The sequence below is a fragment of the Arabidopsis lyrata genome (genome assembly GCF_000004255.2).
Source record: "Arabidopsis lyrata subsp. lyrata unplaced genomic scaffold ARALYscaffold_4, whole genome shotgun sequence".
Classification (NCBI taxonomy): Eukaryota; Viridiplantae; Streptophyta; class Magnoliopsida; order Brassicales; family Brassicaceae; genus Arabidopsis; species Arabidopsis lyrata.
The window spans coordinates 17810444-17827767 of record NW_003302552.1 but is presented as its reverse complement, the minus strand read 5'-3'; the positions used below and the strand labels follow the sequence as shown (position 1 = coordinate 17827767).

The 17324-nt window shown below is 37.7% G+C and overlaps 4 protein-coding genes across 4 annotated transcripts; 1 reads left to right on the top strand and 3 right to left on the bottom strand.

Moving 5' to 3' along the window:
- Positions 1-8: 8 nt before the first annotated feature.
- LOC9317567 (ABC transporter G family member 33) lies at positions 9-6374 on the bottom strand. Its single transcript, XM_002879614.2, has 23 exons — positions 5880-6374; positions 5693-5816; positions 5530-5615; positions 5378-5462; positions 5128-5287; positions 4977-5053; positions 4841-4894; positions 4672-4762; positions 4284-4585; positions 3924-4208; positions 3521-3834; positions 3263-3423; positions 3085-3188; positions 2841-2994; positions 2641-2766; positions 2493-2566; positions 2078-2410; positions 1710-2000; positions 1541-1624; positions 1307-1440; positions 991-1218; positions 489-915; positions 9-395 (listed from the first exon to the last, which is right to left on the bottom strand). The coding sequence occupies exons 1-23, from the start codon at positions 6233-6235 to the stop codon at positions 129-131; spliced, it is 4317 nt and encodes a 1438-aa protein (XP_002879660.2). The 5' UTR covers positions 6236-6374; the 3' UTR covers positions 9-128.
- Positions 6375-9566: 3192 nt separating this feature from the next.
- On the top strand, positions 9567-11193 carry LOC9315727 (40S ribosomal protein S5-1). Its single transcript, XM_021029522.1, has 4 exons — positions 9567-9881; positions 10307-10578; positions 10673-10876; positions 10970-11193. Exons 1-4 carry the CDS (start codon positions 9789-9791, stop codon positions 11022-11024), a joined length of 624 nt encoding a protein of 207 aa, XP_020885181.1. The 5' UTR covers positions 9567-9788; the 3' UTR covers positions 11025-11193.
- A 755-nt stretch (positions 11194-11948) lies between these two features.
- Positions 11949-14665, bottom strand: LOC9315726 (WRKY transcription factor 44). The gene is made up of 5 exons (XM_021029520.1): positions 14031-14665; positions 13545-13765; positions 13343-13465; positions 12629-13266; positions 11949-12554 (listed from the first exon to the last, which is right to left on the bottom strand). The coding sequence occupies exons 2-5, from the start codon at positions 13755-13757 to the stop codon at positions 12254-12256; spliced, it is 1275 nt and encodes a 424-aa protein (XP_020885179.1). The 5' UTR covers positions 13758-13765; positions 14031-14665; the 3' UTR covers positions 11949-12253.
- A 549-nt stretch (positions 14666-15214) lies between these two features.
- Positions 15215-17219, bottom strand: LOC9317566 (adenylate kinase 1, chloroplastic). The gene is made up of 4 exons (XM_002879612.2): positions 16842-17219; positions 16369-16509; positions 16011-16283; positions 15215-15905 (listed from the first exon to the last, which is right to left on the bottom strand). The coding sequence occupies exons 1-4, from the start codon at positions 17136-17138 to the stop codon at positions 15762-15764; spliced, it is 855 nt and encodes a 284-aa protein (XP_002879658.1). The 5' UTR covers positions 17139-17219; the 3' UTR covers positions 15215-15761.
- Between the last annotated feature and the right edge of the window lie 105 nt (positions 17220-17324).

Here is a 17324-nt window from a genome sequence, read left to right as displayed (position 1 = left end):
TTTTACAATTAACTCAATAGAATTCATAATTAAAACATTTGATATATCTTTTCTTGTGGTTCGTGGTTATACAAGTGTTTGACCATGTATAAGGAAAAGCTCGTGTTGGTATGTGTGAATTTGATTGATCATCGTTTTTGAAAGTTGAGTTTGGCAACAAAGAAAGCATACATAGTAGCCAATGCAATTGGAAATGCAATGAGAATAATGGCTGTAATCGTCAAATGATCATGATGGAATCCGAAATAGTCCTCTAAGAATCTCGCAACCGTCGTGGTTTCTCCAAATGCATTGATCTCTTGATGAATATCACCATATTGAGACGAGAAAAACAGGTTGAGCGTCCATGAGGTCGGGGTTAGATAGTAAAACCAGACCCACCACTTTGGGATTTGCTGCATTTTTCGACATCAAGAAAACACTATTAAGTATGTAATAACGAAAAGATCAAAGATGATGATGATGATGACTTGTTCAAAAGATCTTACCGGTTTTGGGATCAAGAATCCGGCGAAAAGGTTGAATGTCATGAAGAAAAGCGACTGGAGAATAGCTGCGACCATGAAGTTTGGAGTGATGGAGATGAGGAACATCGCGAGGTAGTTGAAGCAGAGTAAGTTGCAGAACATTGCATAGAGACTCCAAAAGACTTTAGAGGAAGATGCGTAGAGACCGATCATAGGATATATTACAATTACAAACTCTGCGCTTTGGATGAATATGTAAGGTATTTCAGTCACAACTTGAGCCAATGCATAGGCAAACGCAGAGTACATTCCCGCAAATCTTTCGCGGTACATAACATTACGCTCTGTCTCAAAATACTGCAAAGCTGAAGTGCAGTTGTTTATCCCAACGAAGAGGACTAGACCATAAATCGCCCCGAGAACTGTAAACAAATTCTGTTGCGTATCTCTGCAAAAACAACAGAATTACTACGAAAGTACAATGAAACTCGAAATGATTCGGAGGGAGTTTTAGGTAACTTACATCTTTTTCCCTTGATTCCAGAAGAGTAGACCAAAGATTAAAGAAGAGATGAAAGTGTGACCGATTCGCGTCAAGTTGTAAGTTGGGCTTCTCCAGTAAGACAAACTCATCTTCCATAGACAAGATTTAAACTGTTCCCACCAGTTCTGCGCAAAAGTTCTCTTGAAATGCAAATCACTTGACCCGTGATCCGGTTTGCTCAGCTCTTTAACAAGCTCGGAGTTGTTCCTATAGAAACAACAACACAGGAGCTCATTAGTCATGTCCTAAAGCAAATACAAATCTGGCCATAAATGACATCTACTCTACTACTCACTTGTAAAGATCCGATTCGTTGTAGATTTTTGCGAAATCCATGTCGAGTTCAATCTCTACAGACTCTGAAGTCACCTCTAGCATCCATGTTGCTGGATTGTACTTGTCTCTAATCTTAGCAACTCCAGGAATATTCTGTTATTCACCACCAACAAAAAAATATATTTTATATAGGTTACTTATGAAACAATCAAACCCAGCTAATTTATTTTTATTACTTGTGCAAAAAGCTAACCTTAAAATACTCAATGACACAAGATGAATGTTGTCCAAGTGGTCCACTGTAAATAATACGACCGCCTCTCTTCAGAAGAATCAACTGAACATAAACCATTATGATATGAAAAGTATATATATTTATAGACAAATTCGTTATAGAGACTATAAAATTTCGAAATTCGAACCTCGTCGAAGGCTTCAAAGATGTGGATGCTAGGCTGATGAATAGTGCAGACAATTGTTCGTCCAGTCTCAGCAACGTTTTTCACAGCTCTCATTACAATGGCGGCTGCTCTTGCGTCCAGCCCCGTTGTTGGCTCGTCCATGAATATGATCGACGGATTCGCCACTAACTCCACAGCTACTGTTAACCGCTTCCTCTGCTCTGTCGATAATCCGCTCACACCGGCCACTCCTACCAACGAATCTTTGATCTCCTCAAGCTCTATCGTCTCCAGAACTTGCTTCACAAATCTCTGCACGAATTTCCAAGTGATTTCTTTATTTCGATTTCTAGGTCACAGTTTTGATGCTCTGTAGAATTAGGGCTTACGATTTTGGTTTGAGGATCGATTTCTGGAACTAGACGGAGCCAAGCTGAGTAAATTAGGGATTCTTCGACTGTGATGTTTGGTGAGTGTATATCCGTTTGTTCACAGTAGCCTGACACTCTTGCGAATGTTTCTTGGACTTTAAGGTAACCGCTGATTCTAATCTCTCCTTCAATGTATCCGCTTGTTTTTCTTCCGGCTAGAACGTCGAGTAAAGTGGTTTTTCCAGCTCCACTGATTCCCATCAACGCCGTTAGAACACCGGGCCTGAAAGATCCGGTGATTTCTGAAAGAAGCTGCAACTTCTTCTCATTGTACCCTTGAGCTTTCATCTCCTGAGATTAGCAAATACCCATGGATTATACTTTGCAGTCGAAAATGGTAAATTAGTAACCAAGAATGAAGAGAAGCTTTTACCACAGGTACGTCGACGTAATAGTTCAAGTCTTGAAATGTTATGGTCAGGGGCTTATAAGGTAAGATCATCTTCCCTGTTGATCGGCAAAGGCGTAATTAGGTTAAGGGAAATGGAGAAGAAAGAGTTTGTGTGAGTAGAAAGAAAGACCTGAATCCTCGATTGTCTTCATTGGCGAATCTAGTGGCTTGTTCTTCTTGACTGATGATGAATCTTTGGTTCCTTGCAGCTCAGAGAGCTTATCTTGAGAAATCATGGCACGAGATGATGTGGGAGCTGTCAAGTGTTAAAGAAGCTCTCTTTAGTATTTGCTTTTGTCAGTGGCATGTTTTCAATATTTGGAATCTTACATTTCAAGAAACTCAGAGCTAGAGTGAAAATGGTGTTGAAGATAATAGTGAGACCCAACAAGGCACATAGTGAGACCCAGTACATGTAATCATCATAGTTCAGTCCTCGGCTTTCGAGTATGGTTCTCCCCAAGGTGACATTTGTGGGTTGCATCTACAAACATAACCCGAAAACCGATTAATTCTTGTAGAATGAAGAGATATTGGATGATTAAGAGAAACAAGTAAGGGAAGAGAGAATCACTTGCTGCCACCGCGGAGCAAGAAACTCGTTTACAGAGAGCCCAATCTCGGCGTAACTTATAGGATTTACCCAGAAACCCCACTTCAGCCACCCCGGCATATCGGCTGCACCAAACCAATGTCATGTTTTAGTGGAGCCTTGGAACAGGATTAAAAAGAAAAGAGCAAAAAAATCTTACTATATGGGATGGCAAAACCGGCAAATACAAAGGTGATTAACATGACAAAGCTACCAGCTGTCATTGTAGCAACTCCTGTTTGAAAGATTGAAGCTATGCATCGGAACATGGATATCGATGTGAAGTGAACAGCAAAGAGCAGAATGAATTGCCGGAAGAACCTGCAACATCAAAAGATCATTACATTACATTTTTCTGTCATTCTCAGGCTTGGATGTGACTAGGGAGAAAGTAAGAGAGAGGGTTTCCAACTCTCACCGGTAAGCTTCAGGAGTGTATCCGATGACATAGTAAGTAAGACTGGTCCAGACGAGAGATTCTAACAAGGAGAGAGGGACCTTTAACACTGTTGCAGGGATTGAATAAGCCCAAGCTGGATAGAAACACAGTTGCTTCTGCTTGTAGAACACGGAAAGGCGTTGAACAGTCATAGACAGCTCTGGAATACCATCAACCAGAAGTATAACAGTTGCAAAAAAGAGACAACTCATGTAAGAATTTCCATGAACGATATCTATGTCCATCTCTGTTCGAATAAACACTGTCATGGTGATGATTGCGGCTAGAACAAGCTGTGCAACAAGGACTCTTCAGAATTTACCAATAGAATCTTGAAAGAAGACAAAAGGAGAGAGATATCTGCAGAAAGAAAGAATGTAACCTGAAACGTCTTGAAGAGGTAGACGAAATAGTTTCTCTTCATGAGAAGAAACTCTCTTGAGATGCATGTTCTAAATAGTTCCCACTTTGGAAGTGAATACACATTGAAGGAGAGAGCATTATCCTTGAGAGTTTTTGATTTATCATATGGCTTAGAGAGGGATTCCTCAATCTTTTTCCCAATCTCTAAGTCCTTAAATTTCTTTGACAATGTGTCTACTGAGACAAAGCTATGGGGTATGTCCTGGTGCAGCCAGTACTGTCCTTGGTCCTTTTTAGATATAACCTACAAACCAATAAACAAGTTAGGACCATGGGATCAGAATTTCAATGTCAAGGAATTGAGTTTTTAGCTTTTTACCTCCTGGAGAAAGTCTGCAACACCTTTCCTTTTTGGGCATTGAAATCCACATTCTTCGAAGAATTCCAAGACCTCTTCGCGTGGACCGTGGTACACAATTTTTCCTTCAGCCATGAGCACAATATCGTCGAAGAGGTCATATGATTCTGGAGCAGGTTGTAGAAGGGAAACAAACACAGTTGCGTTGGTAATGTGAGAGAGTTGCTGAAGAGATTTGACAATCTGAAACGCTGTGGAACTGTCTAAGCCGTTTGTTATTTCATCCATGAACAGAGCTTTTGTTGGACCAACGATCATTTCAGCTGCAAACACCGCTTTTTTAGAAAACTTGCCATGCCAACAAAAAGATGACTGGTTTTACAGGATTCTTTCTTAGCTATGAACCAACCTGTAGTAAGGCGCTTCTTTTGTCCCCCGGATATGCCTCTTTTCATTGCATTGCCAACCAATGTTTCTGCACAAATGTCAAGCCCCAGGATCTGGAAATGTAGTACAAGACATGATTAAGAAGCTAATCAAGGACTAGAAATCTGAACTGTATCAGAGAAAGAAACTACCTTCAAAATGTAATCTGTTTGCAGACTTCTTTTAAGTCCTTTAACCGATATTGCCTGCACAATGAGGTTTCAAAAGGTTAAAATCAACCGCCCGAGTTCAAAGATCAGTTTCAACATAAGCTTCAGGAGTGCTTACCTTCATGTAAGCATCTACTTCTGGATCAGGAATGATTCCACCATCCTTTTCTCTTTTACTGACCTCCATCATGATATCTGTTTCATCAGAGAGAGATGTTTGTCACAAAAATAGTTTTAAAATGCTTCAGAAAGACGATGAAGACACCTACCTGTTCGGCTACCGACACCTTGACAACGAGCTGAGAAGTCGATTGTCTCCCTCACAGTCATCTCTGCAATGTGAAGATCATGTTGACTTATATACGCCGATGTTTTCTGAGGAACAACCTCGTTCAGTCCATGTCCATTGTAGGTGATTTCACCAGAACGCTGTGGAAAATAAAGGAGAAAAAAATTAGTCATGATTCACACATCTGCAGCAAAAAGCCAAAAACATTCAAAAGAGGAAAAATCGAAAACCTTTAGATTTTTTTCCAAATTCCCAGACAAAGCCTTAAGCAGAGTAGTTTTGCCACATCCAGGAGGACCAAGCAACAGTGTTAACCTTGTAAAAACAATAAGATACGTTAGCTCAAAGCTTGGATCAAAAGAAAGCACATCTTGCAACTAACCTTCCCGGGCTAATGATACCGCTAACATCGGTAAGTATGTTTATCTTGGCTTCGCGTGTTCTTACACCACTCAGCTTCAACAAGTCCTGAAGGCAAAAAAAAGTAGAATTCAAACCAGCTACCACCAAACTTTCATATGCATTACATTCTTGAGTATACTCACTAAGAAAACGCGCTTCAAAGAGTTCCATAAAGTTGGAAGCGCCTTCCCTTCAACGACCTCACATGCTGCTTCAACACCTAAATGCTCATACCTCACCTCTATGCTCGGAAACTCCACACCAACCCTGCATATTTTTTCAAGCTAAAGTCTCAGACTTTCAAGAAACAGATTCACTATCAAATCTCACCTGTCCATTCTTCTTCTGATTTTCTTGAGCAGCTTGAGATTATCATTCTCAATGTGTTTGATCATCTTCTCAATCATCAAATGACGTTCTATGGCTCCAAGCTTGGTGACATCAACAACCTTTTTTCCTTTCTCCGCAGCCTCGCCATTGTTGTCTACCAGAGACGATCTCAGCCGTTTAAAAGTGGGCAATCTCTGGATCTCAGCCCATTGCAGAACATGCTCTGCCTCATCAACACCATCCTCAGGCTCATTTCCTGAAGAGCTGGTCCTGAAACTTGATCCGTTGCTTTTTCCAGTCTCTGCAAGTTCCATTCTCAATGAATGTTGCTTTGCTTCTTCACCGAAATGAGCCATATCTCAACTACTAGTCCCTAAGTTCTCTGCTCAGAAAACCATTATGAGATATGCTTTTGTCTTCTTTTTATGTATGTGTATAATATATGAATATATGTAAAATGTGTTTTTCAAACAGTTTAGGTCGTGGAAGGTAAAGGTAATACATCATGATCTTACTAAAAGAATTGTTATATACTGACTATCAAAATTCTCCACAACATAATTATGTTTTTTGGGGAAATTTATTTTTTAAGTTTTGTTTGATAATCTAAACAATTCGATTTGTCGACGAAATAAACAAAAAACAACTCGAATAAATTAAAGGACCACATCCACATGTCATGTAAAATTTATATATAGAAATAAGAATAGTCTAAGCAAATTAGTGGGAAACTAAGCGATCTTCGTTGACTTTTCTTTAAATGTTGTGGAGACTTAACGGTAACTTTTGTTCAGTTGGATCCAAAATAGAAATAAGCACGTTTTTGTTGGTCCTTTTGTTGACAAAGCAATTACTTCTTTGTTTTATACTAATAATACTCCCTCCGTTTCATAAAGAGTGTCGTTTTAAAGTTTTATTTTTGTTTCACAAAGAGTGTCGTTTTAGGTTTTCAATACAAAATTTAATGATTTTTTATGTTTTATGACTATTAGTATTCTGCAGATTGTTTTACTATTGGGCATATTATGTTTAGGTATATAGTTAATGATGTTTTTGTTTAGAAAAAATAAAAAATTTAATGTTTTCTTAATCTGTGTGCAAAACTCTAAAATGACACTCTTTGTGAAACAGAGGGTAATAATTAACCAAAAAATGTCCCTTTTGTTGGGAAAAAAATAACTAAAGGGACCATTTTTTGTGTTATTATAATATAAAAAGTAATTATTTTTATGCTATTATATTTGTGTTTACACAATTTTCTTGATTACATAAAACTATATATTGAGAGAATATAATAGAAGAACAAGCTATAAAGATCGAGTAGTAGTAATCTTCCAGTGACATTAATATGAGGGTGAAACCGACATTGGACAACGGAGAAATTGGTAAACCTAGAGAAAAAAAATGTTTATGTTCTAAAGTGAAACAAAAAACAACCTACGGCTTTATTTTTTTGGAAAATACTATTTTATTAATTTATCGGACGAAAACTTTTATCTTAAAAGAGCTAATCCGGAATCGATAAAGTTACACAGACATTTTCGCAATGTAGAATAAATCTAATATATAAAGATGGGATGAAAGCCTCAAAAGTTTGAACAGTTTAATTTCTACTGCAAAAATATGAACTCAGAACAGTCTGAAACGAAACCAATATTCGTCTTTGAAGCCGTGATGAGGGACTCCATAGCCCAAATAAATGTTTTAAATTCTGTTTGAAGCGGAGATAATCCCCGACGGAAACTTTTCGGTCCCAAAAGGAAAGAAGTATCTCCATCCATAAATATCCATCTATGTCCACTAAATAAGCTGGATGCAAGCCATGAACCATCTATTAAACATTCTGATCGATTTGCTTCTCTACAACTTGATTGCGGTTTGTTGAGTAATTTTAACATAAATGCTGGTCCATTTATGTGTTGAGTTCCTAAGGTAAACTTATTATTGACGCCATAAAAATTTTATTTTCTAGAGATTGTAAAAAGATCTTTGGTGAAAATGAAAATGGCCGACGAATTATTTCCTCACAAGAACTTTCGCACAAGACTCCAAAATCTTAATCCCCGAAAAAAAGTGTTATGTGAAGGATTTTGACAAAGGGTATTTTGAAAACTACTTGACAAATATTTACTCTCTAATTTTTTTTTTCTTGAGACAAATAAATATAAACTCTCTACATCACTAGTATATCTGAATGTAAATTAATGTCATTTTGACATTGTTCACGTGAATAAGTTTAATTGATTAAGTGGTTTATCAATAGTTGATTCTTGGACTTTTCTTCTATTTTACATTGTTTATCAATATTAAACAGGTGTAAAATAGATAAATTCATATCACGATTTACATTGAAATCATAGACGACAATTGGTCAATTGCTTTGGCCTAAAGGTAAGTGAGATGTGACCGCGCGTTATTAGTCTAAGATTAAAGGTAGATTATGTTGCTTTTATGTGTTTCTTTTTGTTATTTTCTTTTAGTCACATTCTTGTTTCCTTTGGATAGACTGCATTTGTTGACACTTGAAAAAACCCATCAAAGTGTCTTTCCTAGCTTATGCTCTGGCTATTGTCGCTAAATAAGCTCCTTGCAATAATTAAAGTCACTAAGACGCACGTCAAAGCCGATATATATGGCTTAATTGATGCGTTTTTCCCGATAGTACTATATACTCCCTCTGTTTCAGAAAATTTGATGTTTTAAGATTTGCACATAAATTAAAAAAAAAAATTCTGTATTATTTAATTAAAACATCTCATTATTGAAATGTCAGATAACGTGTGTTGTGTTACTAACACATGGGAATGGGAAGCTTTTTCGATGAGAGTAAATAACGATTGGTTCGTAAATGAGAATGGAAAAGTTTCACAAGTTTCATTTTCTTTGTCCAAAAACACATTCAACTCCACTTTTTATCATTAATTAATTTAAATAAAATAAATATATTAAATAAATTCTACAAAATCAAACTTTTAGGAACAAGGAGAAAAACCAAAACATCAAATTTTCCAGGAACAGAGGGAGTAATTAGTATTAATAAGATATGATGGATGGTGAGAGACCAAATAAAAGAAAGAAGAATGTATTGTTCGTGTCTAAGAAAAATAATGTTTTACTTATAAATCAGGTTGGTGGGCATGTTGAGGACTTATTCAATGCAACGTATGATAGTTGATTTAATTAGTCAAGAATAAAACCGTGCAAGAAAGGAGTTCTTTAAACTAGCAAAAAAGAGCTTTTAAACTTTAGATTAATTAATAGATAAACCTAAAATAGTCGGTATCTTAACACTATTATAGACGACATTTCACATTCCAGACTTATATTCTTATCTTATCTAATTTATATTCAAAGTTGTGAATTATGACTATCGAAAGATTTTATACGTAAAAGTCTATATTAATTATGTATGTATTTATATCATTTACATTCTAGGTAACATGTGAGATTTATCATATTATTAACAACAACAAAAATTTAAACTAGTTTATAGCTTATAATCTTGTCCTTTGATTTCCTCTGTAATTCAACATGAATATTTCGTTCTGCACCAAATCAAAGTGTTCAAAAAAGAAAAAAAATTGTTTGGCTTTCTGCTCTCATGAACGGACAATAGAACGAAATCAAAACCAATCTATCTTCTAGATGTAATTAAAGTATTTTCGAAAAAAAAACTCTTCCTAACCAAATGGCAAATGTGAAAGACACTAAAGTAAAACAAAAGCCCAAAAGCCCAAAATGAGAGCACATCAAGGCCCAATAAAACCCATTTTATAAACAGAACATTACTATCGCTCATTTTTAGGGTTTATTCTTCTTGCCTTCTTGGTCTGAGCTTCCTCCTCTTCTTCTTCTTCAAGCCGCAGCCAAAGATCCCTACTTTGCTAATCTTCTACTGATCCTCCAGTCATGGCCACCTCCGTAGAAATCGACGCCGAGATTCAGCAGCAGCTTACCAATGAGGTTAAGCTCTTCAACCGTTGGAGCTTTGATGACGTGTCGGTAATTTCCTCACCAATCCATCTCTCTTTGAACTCTTAAAGGTTATATTGTCTGCTACTCTTTGGTTCTGTTCTATCGAATCTGCTCGCTTGCAATTTTCTGGGATCTAATCCTTATTTTCGTCAGTTCACTTACTAGATTTAGCTGTAATCGAAATGGGTCTGTCTCTTGATATGTGATAGGCATTGAAATGATTGGTTTATTATGATATGAGAAGTTACATTAGCATCATTGTATGAATTAGATCAAATTATAGTCCTCACTTATTAGATTTAGCTATTGCAATCTTTATCCATCATTACTAAAACCCATGTTGTGTTTGTTGATTATAACACTAATTTGACATTAAAGTCCATGTCTTTTTTTTGTGTTTCAAATGATAGAGGCTAATATTTGTTTGTTGATCTGTGTATTGGTGTATGTAGGTCACAGATATTAGTCTTGTGGACTATATTGGTGTTCAGCCAGCGAAGCACGCAACTTTTGTTCCTCACACTGCTGGGAGATACTCTGTGAAGAGGTTCAGAAAGGCTCAATGTCCAATTGTTGAGAGGCTCACTAACTCTCTCATGATGCACGGGAGGAACAACGGTAAGAAGTTGATGGCTGTCAGGATCGTCAAACATGCCATGGAGATCATCCACCTCTTGTCTGACTTGAACCCGATTCAAGTTATCATTGATGCCATTGTTAACAGGTGAATTGAGATTGCGATACTGAAACCCGTATCTTTCTTGTGTGCTACTATGAACTGAATCTAATTAAGAGGGTTTGTTTTTTGTGTGAATTAGTGGTCCTCGTGAAGATGCTACTAGAATTGGATCTGCTGGTGTGGTTAGGAGGCAGGCCGTTGATATCTCTCCTCTAAGACGTGTGAACCAAGCAATCTTCTTACTCACCACTGGTGCACGTGAAGCTGCCTTTAGAAACATCAAGACAATCGCTGAGTGCCTTGCTGATGAACTCATCAATGCTGCAAAGGGATCTTCCAACAGGTAAAAACACCCTATCTACATAGTCTGTCTCTTGATGGCTTCACATTCGAGTTTGTTAGTTAGCTAATAATAGTATCTTCTCTTGTCTTGCAGCTATGCCATCAAGAAGAAAGATGAGATTGAGAGAGTTGCTAAGGCCAATCGTTAAGGAATCTTCCTTTCCTTTAAGTTTGCATTATATCAAAAGAGTTTTTGTGTTGTTTCCATTAGCTTTGGATATGTTTCAGATGATCTCTCTATCTTTAATGAAGTTTTGACGCTTTTAATCGACTTGGGATCTTGATCAATTAAATGGTTTCATACTTAAAATTATTTCATCTATATATGTTTCAGTTCAATGTTCTAAAATTATGGTAGTCTTATGGTATCCATCTACAAGAGTTTTAGTCTCCAGTTTGCTGCTACTCTCCAAAGTAAAAGGTGCAAATGGTGCCATGATACATTTTCAGATGACCGATTTTGAATTTATGAGAACACAACTAATTTGCCTGTGAATCTTCCAAACACCATCTACACTGCATTTAAAGGAATTGAGCTCTATGGTGACCATACCTTAAGGAGAACTGCCGTGGAGATTGGAATATTACTCAAATCCGTTGCTGCTTTACTAGTGGTCCAATGACACTGCTTTTGGTAGCATTTCTGGATGGCCAATCATGTGTCTATGCCCGCATGGCTATGAGAATGTTATGAATCAGACTCAAGTGAGGTGGTAAAAGGGCTTCTCAATTCCGAAACATGACCCGCCTTTCAATCCTACCGACAAGATATACAAGGTGTGATCCCAACATTTGATTCTTTCTCCCTTCAATTCAGGCCGCAAAAATGTAATCAAGTAGCGGATAGATTAGCTCGTCAAGCTTATGAGTTTCTCTTCAGTTCCTTGGAAAGTAGTACGATACCAACATGGTTACGAGATCTAGTGGATTTCGATAAACCATCAATGCAATTGAGTTACATCAATGGAAAAGTGCATTATGTTTAGCAAAATGAACAAAAAAAATGTTCCAATGAAATCAAATTTCTCAAGTCAAATCAATTAAACATATAGAGAGTTACACTTACACCAAAAAAAATATAACACACTTTTTTGTTTGGTTTTATTAAAATAACATCAATCTTCTTGTCCTTACAATCTGAATGTAAATAAAATAAAATTCACACGATTAATTAATTAATGTGGTATAAAAATTGAAGGAAAAAGCTAAATGGTCTGCTTAGAAAGTTGTGGGGAGCTAAATGAAAGAGTAGTGGAAGTTGGAAGAGTGAAGAGAAAATGGTGATTGTATTTACCATTTGCTTCTTCTTTTTTCTCATTCTTAACAAAAAAGAAAAAGAAAAAAGAAAAAGCATGAATGGATCATCAAATCAAATGGTTTACTTAGAAAGCTGTGGTGAGTTAAAGGGAAGAGTAGAGGAAGTTGGAGGGCTCAAGAGCAAATGATGATTATGTTTACCCTCGTAGGTTGTAATGAAAGCTCTTGGATCATCACTCGCTCTCTCAACATGTTTCCTTGCTCTGCAATTAGCACTTGTGCATCTGTAATAACTTCTTGGATACGCATTGCCTCCGACCACTTTTTGTCCATACTTTCTCCACCTGAATCCATCTTCAAGACTGTCTGATTCCACCGAGCCTTGCGATACTCCTGCTTCACTAGATTGCTTCTCGTTCTTCCTGTTGTCAAAACCAAAGTCAATACAAGCAATGTAAACACAAACGGATAAATTTAGAGTTTGAAACAATGTTACCTTCTTTTGCTTCTGCTTTGATCATCAAGCTCTCCTTCATCACATTGGCTACTCTTGCCGGAATCCGAAGTTCCGGGATTTGAATTTGTCGATCTTGGAACAGCAAACTCGAATGGTGTAATAACACATCCCTCATTCATCTTTTCTGTTCTGTTTTTAGTAGAGTCATTGCCTTGATTGTTCCAAACAGGACAATAGAGATTATTGTTAGAGTCTTGTCCCATTGATCCTTCAGAAGCAATCCCTTTTGGTGGTTTCTGAAACCCTGAAGAGATTGATGACGAAGCGCGCCGTGGAAGTGGACAAGAAGGCTTTGAATGATTATGTTCACCTTGATATACAATCTCTGAAACTTGACCTTCCACTGATCTCTCTACTTTCTTCTTCACTGGACATTTTGGGTGTGTGCATTTGTAGTAACTCCTTGGACACTCACTTCCTTTAACTTGCTTCTGTCCGTATTTCCTCCAGTTGTATCCGTCCACTGAAGATCTGTCACCAATCGATGTCTCTGATTCCGTAAAGGATGGAACTTTCTGGACTAGATTAGGATCCGCTCGATGTGTACCTTGGCTCACACTCTTCCCATAGGATAATGCTTCGGTTTGTCTCCAAGTCTGTTGCCGATTCCCCTGAAGCTAAAGAAAAAAACGAGTGTTAAAACGACTCCCGAAAATCCGTAATCAGTGATCTTTTAGGTTTGAAACAACTTACCATATTAGCCAATGCAGAGACAGTTGCTTTGGAGACAAGCTTTGCTTTCGGTTTATAAACGACATAGTTTCTGCTATTTGAATCATCACAAGACTTTTCATTTCCAATACCATTTCCTTCAGCCTAACATTATGAGAAAGAGTTGAGTCAAGAATACAATGCGCAATAAGATAACAATGCCAAGAAAGAGACAACTTGATACCCGTGGACATGAGACCGAAGCTGCAACTGGCTGGTTGAACCTCAAAGTCTTTGGTCTTATAGCAGCGTCTACAATCGCGTGACAATTTGATTGGGGAGATACAGTAACTGAATCAGTGAGAAGCTCAGTGAATGTCCTGAAGCTAGGGCTTGAAGAAGGCCTTGAGGCCACCGGTTTTGCTATTACCACTCTTTCACCATCCTTCACCTCCATTACTTGACCTTAATCAATTACGTAAGAGATATATTTATCAGATTCTGTAGGTAAAGACCAACTCGTTATCTATAAATGACAAAACTCATTTGCCCAATTTAGGAAAAGAAAAGGGGGAACAAGATCAAACAAAAATGATTGGAGAAACATCAATTCCATCGTACAAGATCTCTCGATCTATAAAGCATGAAAAGTAGTTGCAAATTATAGCATAAAGAAAGAAACTTGACTAGTGAATCATACCAAAAGATAGATCAAAAGTAGAACACTCACGGTGAATGCAAAAACTGAAGTTGTGAAAAGGATTGAGGAAACTCAAACCCCTTTTTAGGAGTTAGGAACGAAGAAAGTCTGATGGATCCGAACTTATCCGGATCCGGTTAGTGATTATTGAGCGATGATGATGTATCCCTTCGTATGAGTTCGTTGAGCTTTGGAGTTTGGCCGACACTGTAATGAATACACGTGTCACTATAGGGAACGTTGGATGAAACCAAGGTCCGTTTAGTGACTATAGTGATGAAGAAGCCGATGAAAAAGAAAAGAGAGATAGAGGAGACGGATTAGTCTCTCGTTGAACGTTAGTTGAAGTTGAAAGTTAGTTGGAAAACGCGGCCAAATGGAACGGTGTCGTTTCGTTTTTAGTTGAATCCTACAGCGACCAATGACAAAACTTATTTGGTTGTTGACACGCGCACGAGCTTGTTCTGTCCGAAGTAAACACGTGAACTAAACCGTACCAACTGAATTTTATTTGTACTTCACCGAACCAAATTGAACCCGGTTAATTTCGGTTTCACCTCTTTAGATCAGAAATGAGGAAATTTCAGTCATCTTGTACTAAAAAATTCACTACGTCAGTTAATAAAATATCATTAAATACCACTACCCAATGATCATTTAACAAAAATAGTTATTAAACCTATCAGTAGTTACTTTGTTAGCTTGGAATTTTTTTAACATTATTGGAGTTTCAACAAATATTGGAGTTGACATTATTAATGGTCTAACTAATATGTTAGGTTAGTTAAGAAGATTGTTGAAGCTTAATCAATGTTTTAAATTTTGTACGAGTTTTAGTTTTTGTGAAGAAATTCTTTTCTTATTAACTCTCAGCTCTACTTCTTTTCCTTGTCTTGTGATTCCTCAATAATTTAGCATTAGATGTTTTCTGTAATCAAATCTTTAAAGTTTTCACAATATTTCGTTCATGAAAATAATTTTCTTTCATCGAGTTATCAAACCCTCTCAGTGATAGGAGTTTGATTCCGGTTAGCGTCAAAAAACCAACTACATTACAGCTTTCATCTCTCAGTAAAAGTAAACGTTTGTCACTGTGATTTAAATTGCTATGGGCCGAGTCCGGTTCGCCTTTCAATTGAATCTGATTTCACCATCCATACTCCGGGCGGAAGAATTTTTTTTTAAAAAACCACAAATTTCTCAGAGAACAAACGTAAAACAGAAGCTACGTTTTGATCACATACAGGAACAGAGCAAGTAATACACAATGTCCGATAAATGAGCATCTTTCCCAAAATGTAAGGAACAATTCTATCCCGCACCGCCAATTCTAGGACAGTCAAGAGCTGGTTATAAGTTCCCATTTGATCTATGCGGCTGTTTTACTTTACTGTCTGGTAGAGTTCTTTAACCAGCCAGCTCGGCCAGCCGCAATTTCATCATATTCTCCAACAAATATATCACAAGAGCATAAAGATCAAACCCAATGCATATCAAGTAGTGTAGAAGTATTCATACATTCCTGTAATGTCACTGCTCGCTAGCAAACTCAAACCATCATGATACAGCATATTTCTCTTATGGAGCCGAAACCTCGGTCTCGGTTCATGGAAAAATAATAGTTTGCAAGTGTGTATGATTATTTCTATTGAGGTGAAAACAATCTAAGGTTTTTTTCTTTACTTTTATTTCCAACACAAAATTGATTAGGCATATGTCTTCCACATGCAAAGAATTTAAATACCGGGATTTGATTGTGAACTATGCCACAGCAGACTGCTTCTCTTCGTAATCGTCAAGCCTTAAAGCTTCCAGTAGCCTTGGCCATGACTCTGGGATGCCTCCAGGTAAGTCAAACTCCATAAGCTTTCCCTTGCTACGGTAGTATTCTTCAAGAGGTTGGCTCTGCATATAGAAAAGGAAGAAAAAACACAAATCAACACATGAGATAGTTCATCTACTAGATGGTTAGACACTAGCAATGGAAAAGGACACCAGAGAGGGGCTTACCGTTTCATTGTATATACGAAGCCTTGCTTTCACCACCTCTTCAGTATCATCAGCTCGAGTGATAAGCTTTGACATACAGTGAGGTGGAGGGAGAAGTGGATCCATGCTAATTCCAGGTTTTCCATTCTCACCCTTTAAGTTGATGTGAGCGATATTGAAACCCTTACCACATTGGCTACAAGTTCTCCTCCCGAGGCATTTGTCAACCAAAACTTCCTCAGGTAGCTTCAAATTCACTACCAAATCAATGTCAGTTACATCTCCCAGTATTTCCTGAAGCAAAAGGCAATCCAATGTTAGAAATGTTGATGGAAATTAACTTAATATGCCAAACGATGTAAAAACGAATGATACTTACAGCTTGTCTCATGGTACGAGGAAAGCCATCAAGAATAAACCCTGATTCACCTTTGGCTTCACCAGCCTCAAGTCTCTTGGACAATAGGTCTACTATAATCTCATCAGAAACCAATTTTCCCTGGTTTACAATCTCCGATAGCTGCATCAAGTAACAGTAAACTTAGAATAACATCTATATAACCATTACAAGAGATTTTATAACAAATCAAAACAAAGCCACTGACTTTAATTTATGCGAATAGATCCGTTATGATACTGATCAAATGTAGTTAGAAACACTTTACAATGGACTTAGTTCACTAGATCTATCGAGAGCTACACGGAAATTTTCAGATCCAATCGACGATATAAAAAGGAAGCCCGATAAGCTAAAAACCAAGTTTAGACTATTTGGATCTAAAATCGAAGTAAGAAGAGAATCTCAATCTCAATCGCAGCAACAGAATTGGGAAAGATCAAAAAAGGTCGCACCTTTTGAGAGAGAGGTCCAGACGAAGCAAGTTCCTCACGGACGAGATCGCCGGTGGCGATATGAGGAACGCCGAGAAGGGTCGACAGTCTACTAGCGTAAGTTCCTTTTCCGACACCAGGACACCCCAAAAACACCCACTGGACATTCCTATCCTTGGCAACATCCCTGCGAGCTCCGCCGCCGTGAAGAAACGGCGAAGGAGACGACGCATGGCTAGCTTCGGCGGAGGTGGAGTAGAAACGGTTTCCAAAGCCAAAGAGGGAGGAGGATCTAGCCACACGCACTATTCTCGCCATTGCAGAAAGAGAAATGTAGAGAGATAGAAGCGGCTTGAGCTTTGAGCTTTACCCTAAACAAGAACGTGCCCGACCATTAGCTTTTTAAAAGGATCTTTAGATTCTTTTCCCATTTTGCCCTTAAAGTGAACTGACGTGGCAGATGACTTTTTCTCTGAGATCTTGTTTACGTCATCCGACACGTGT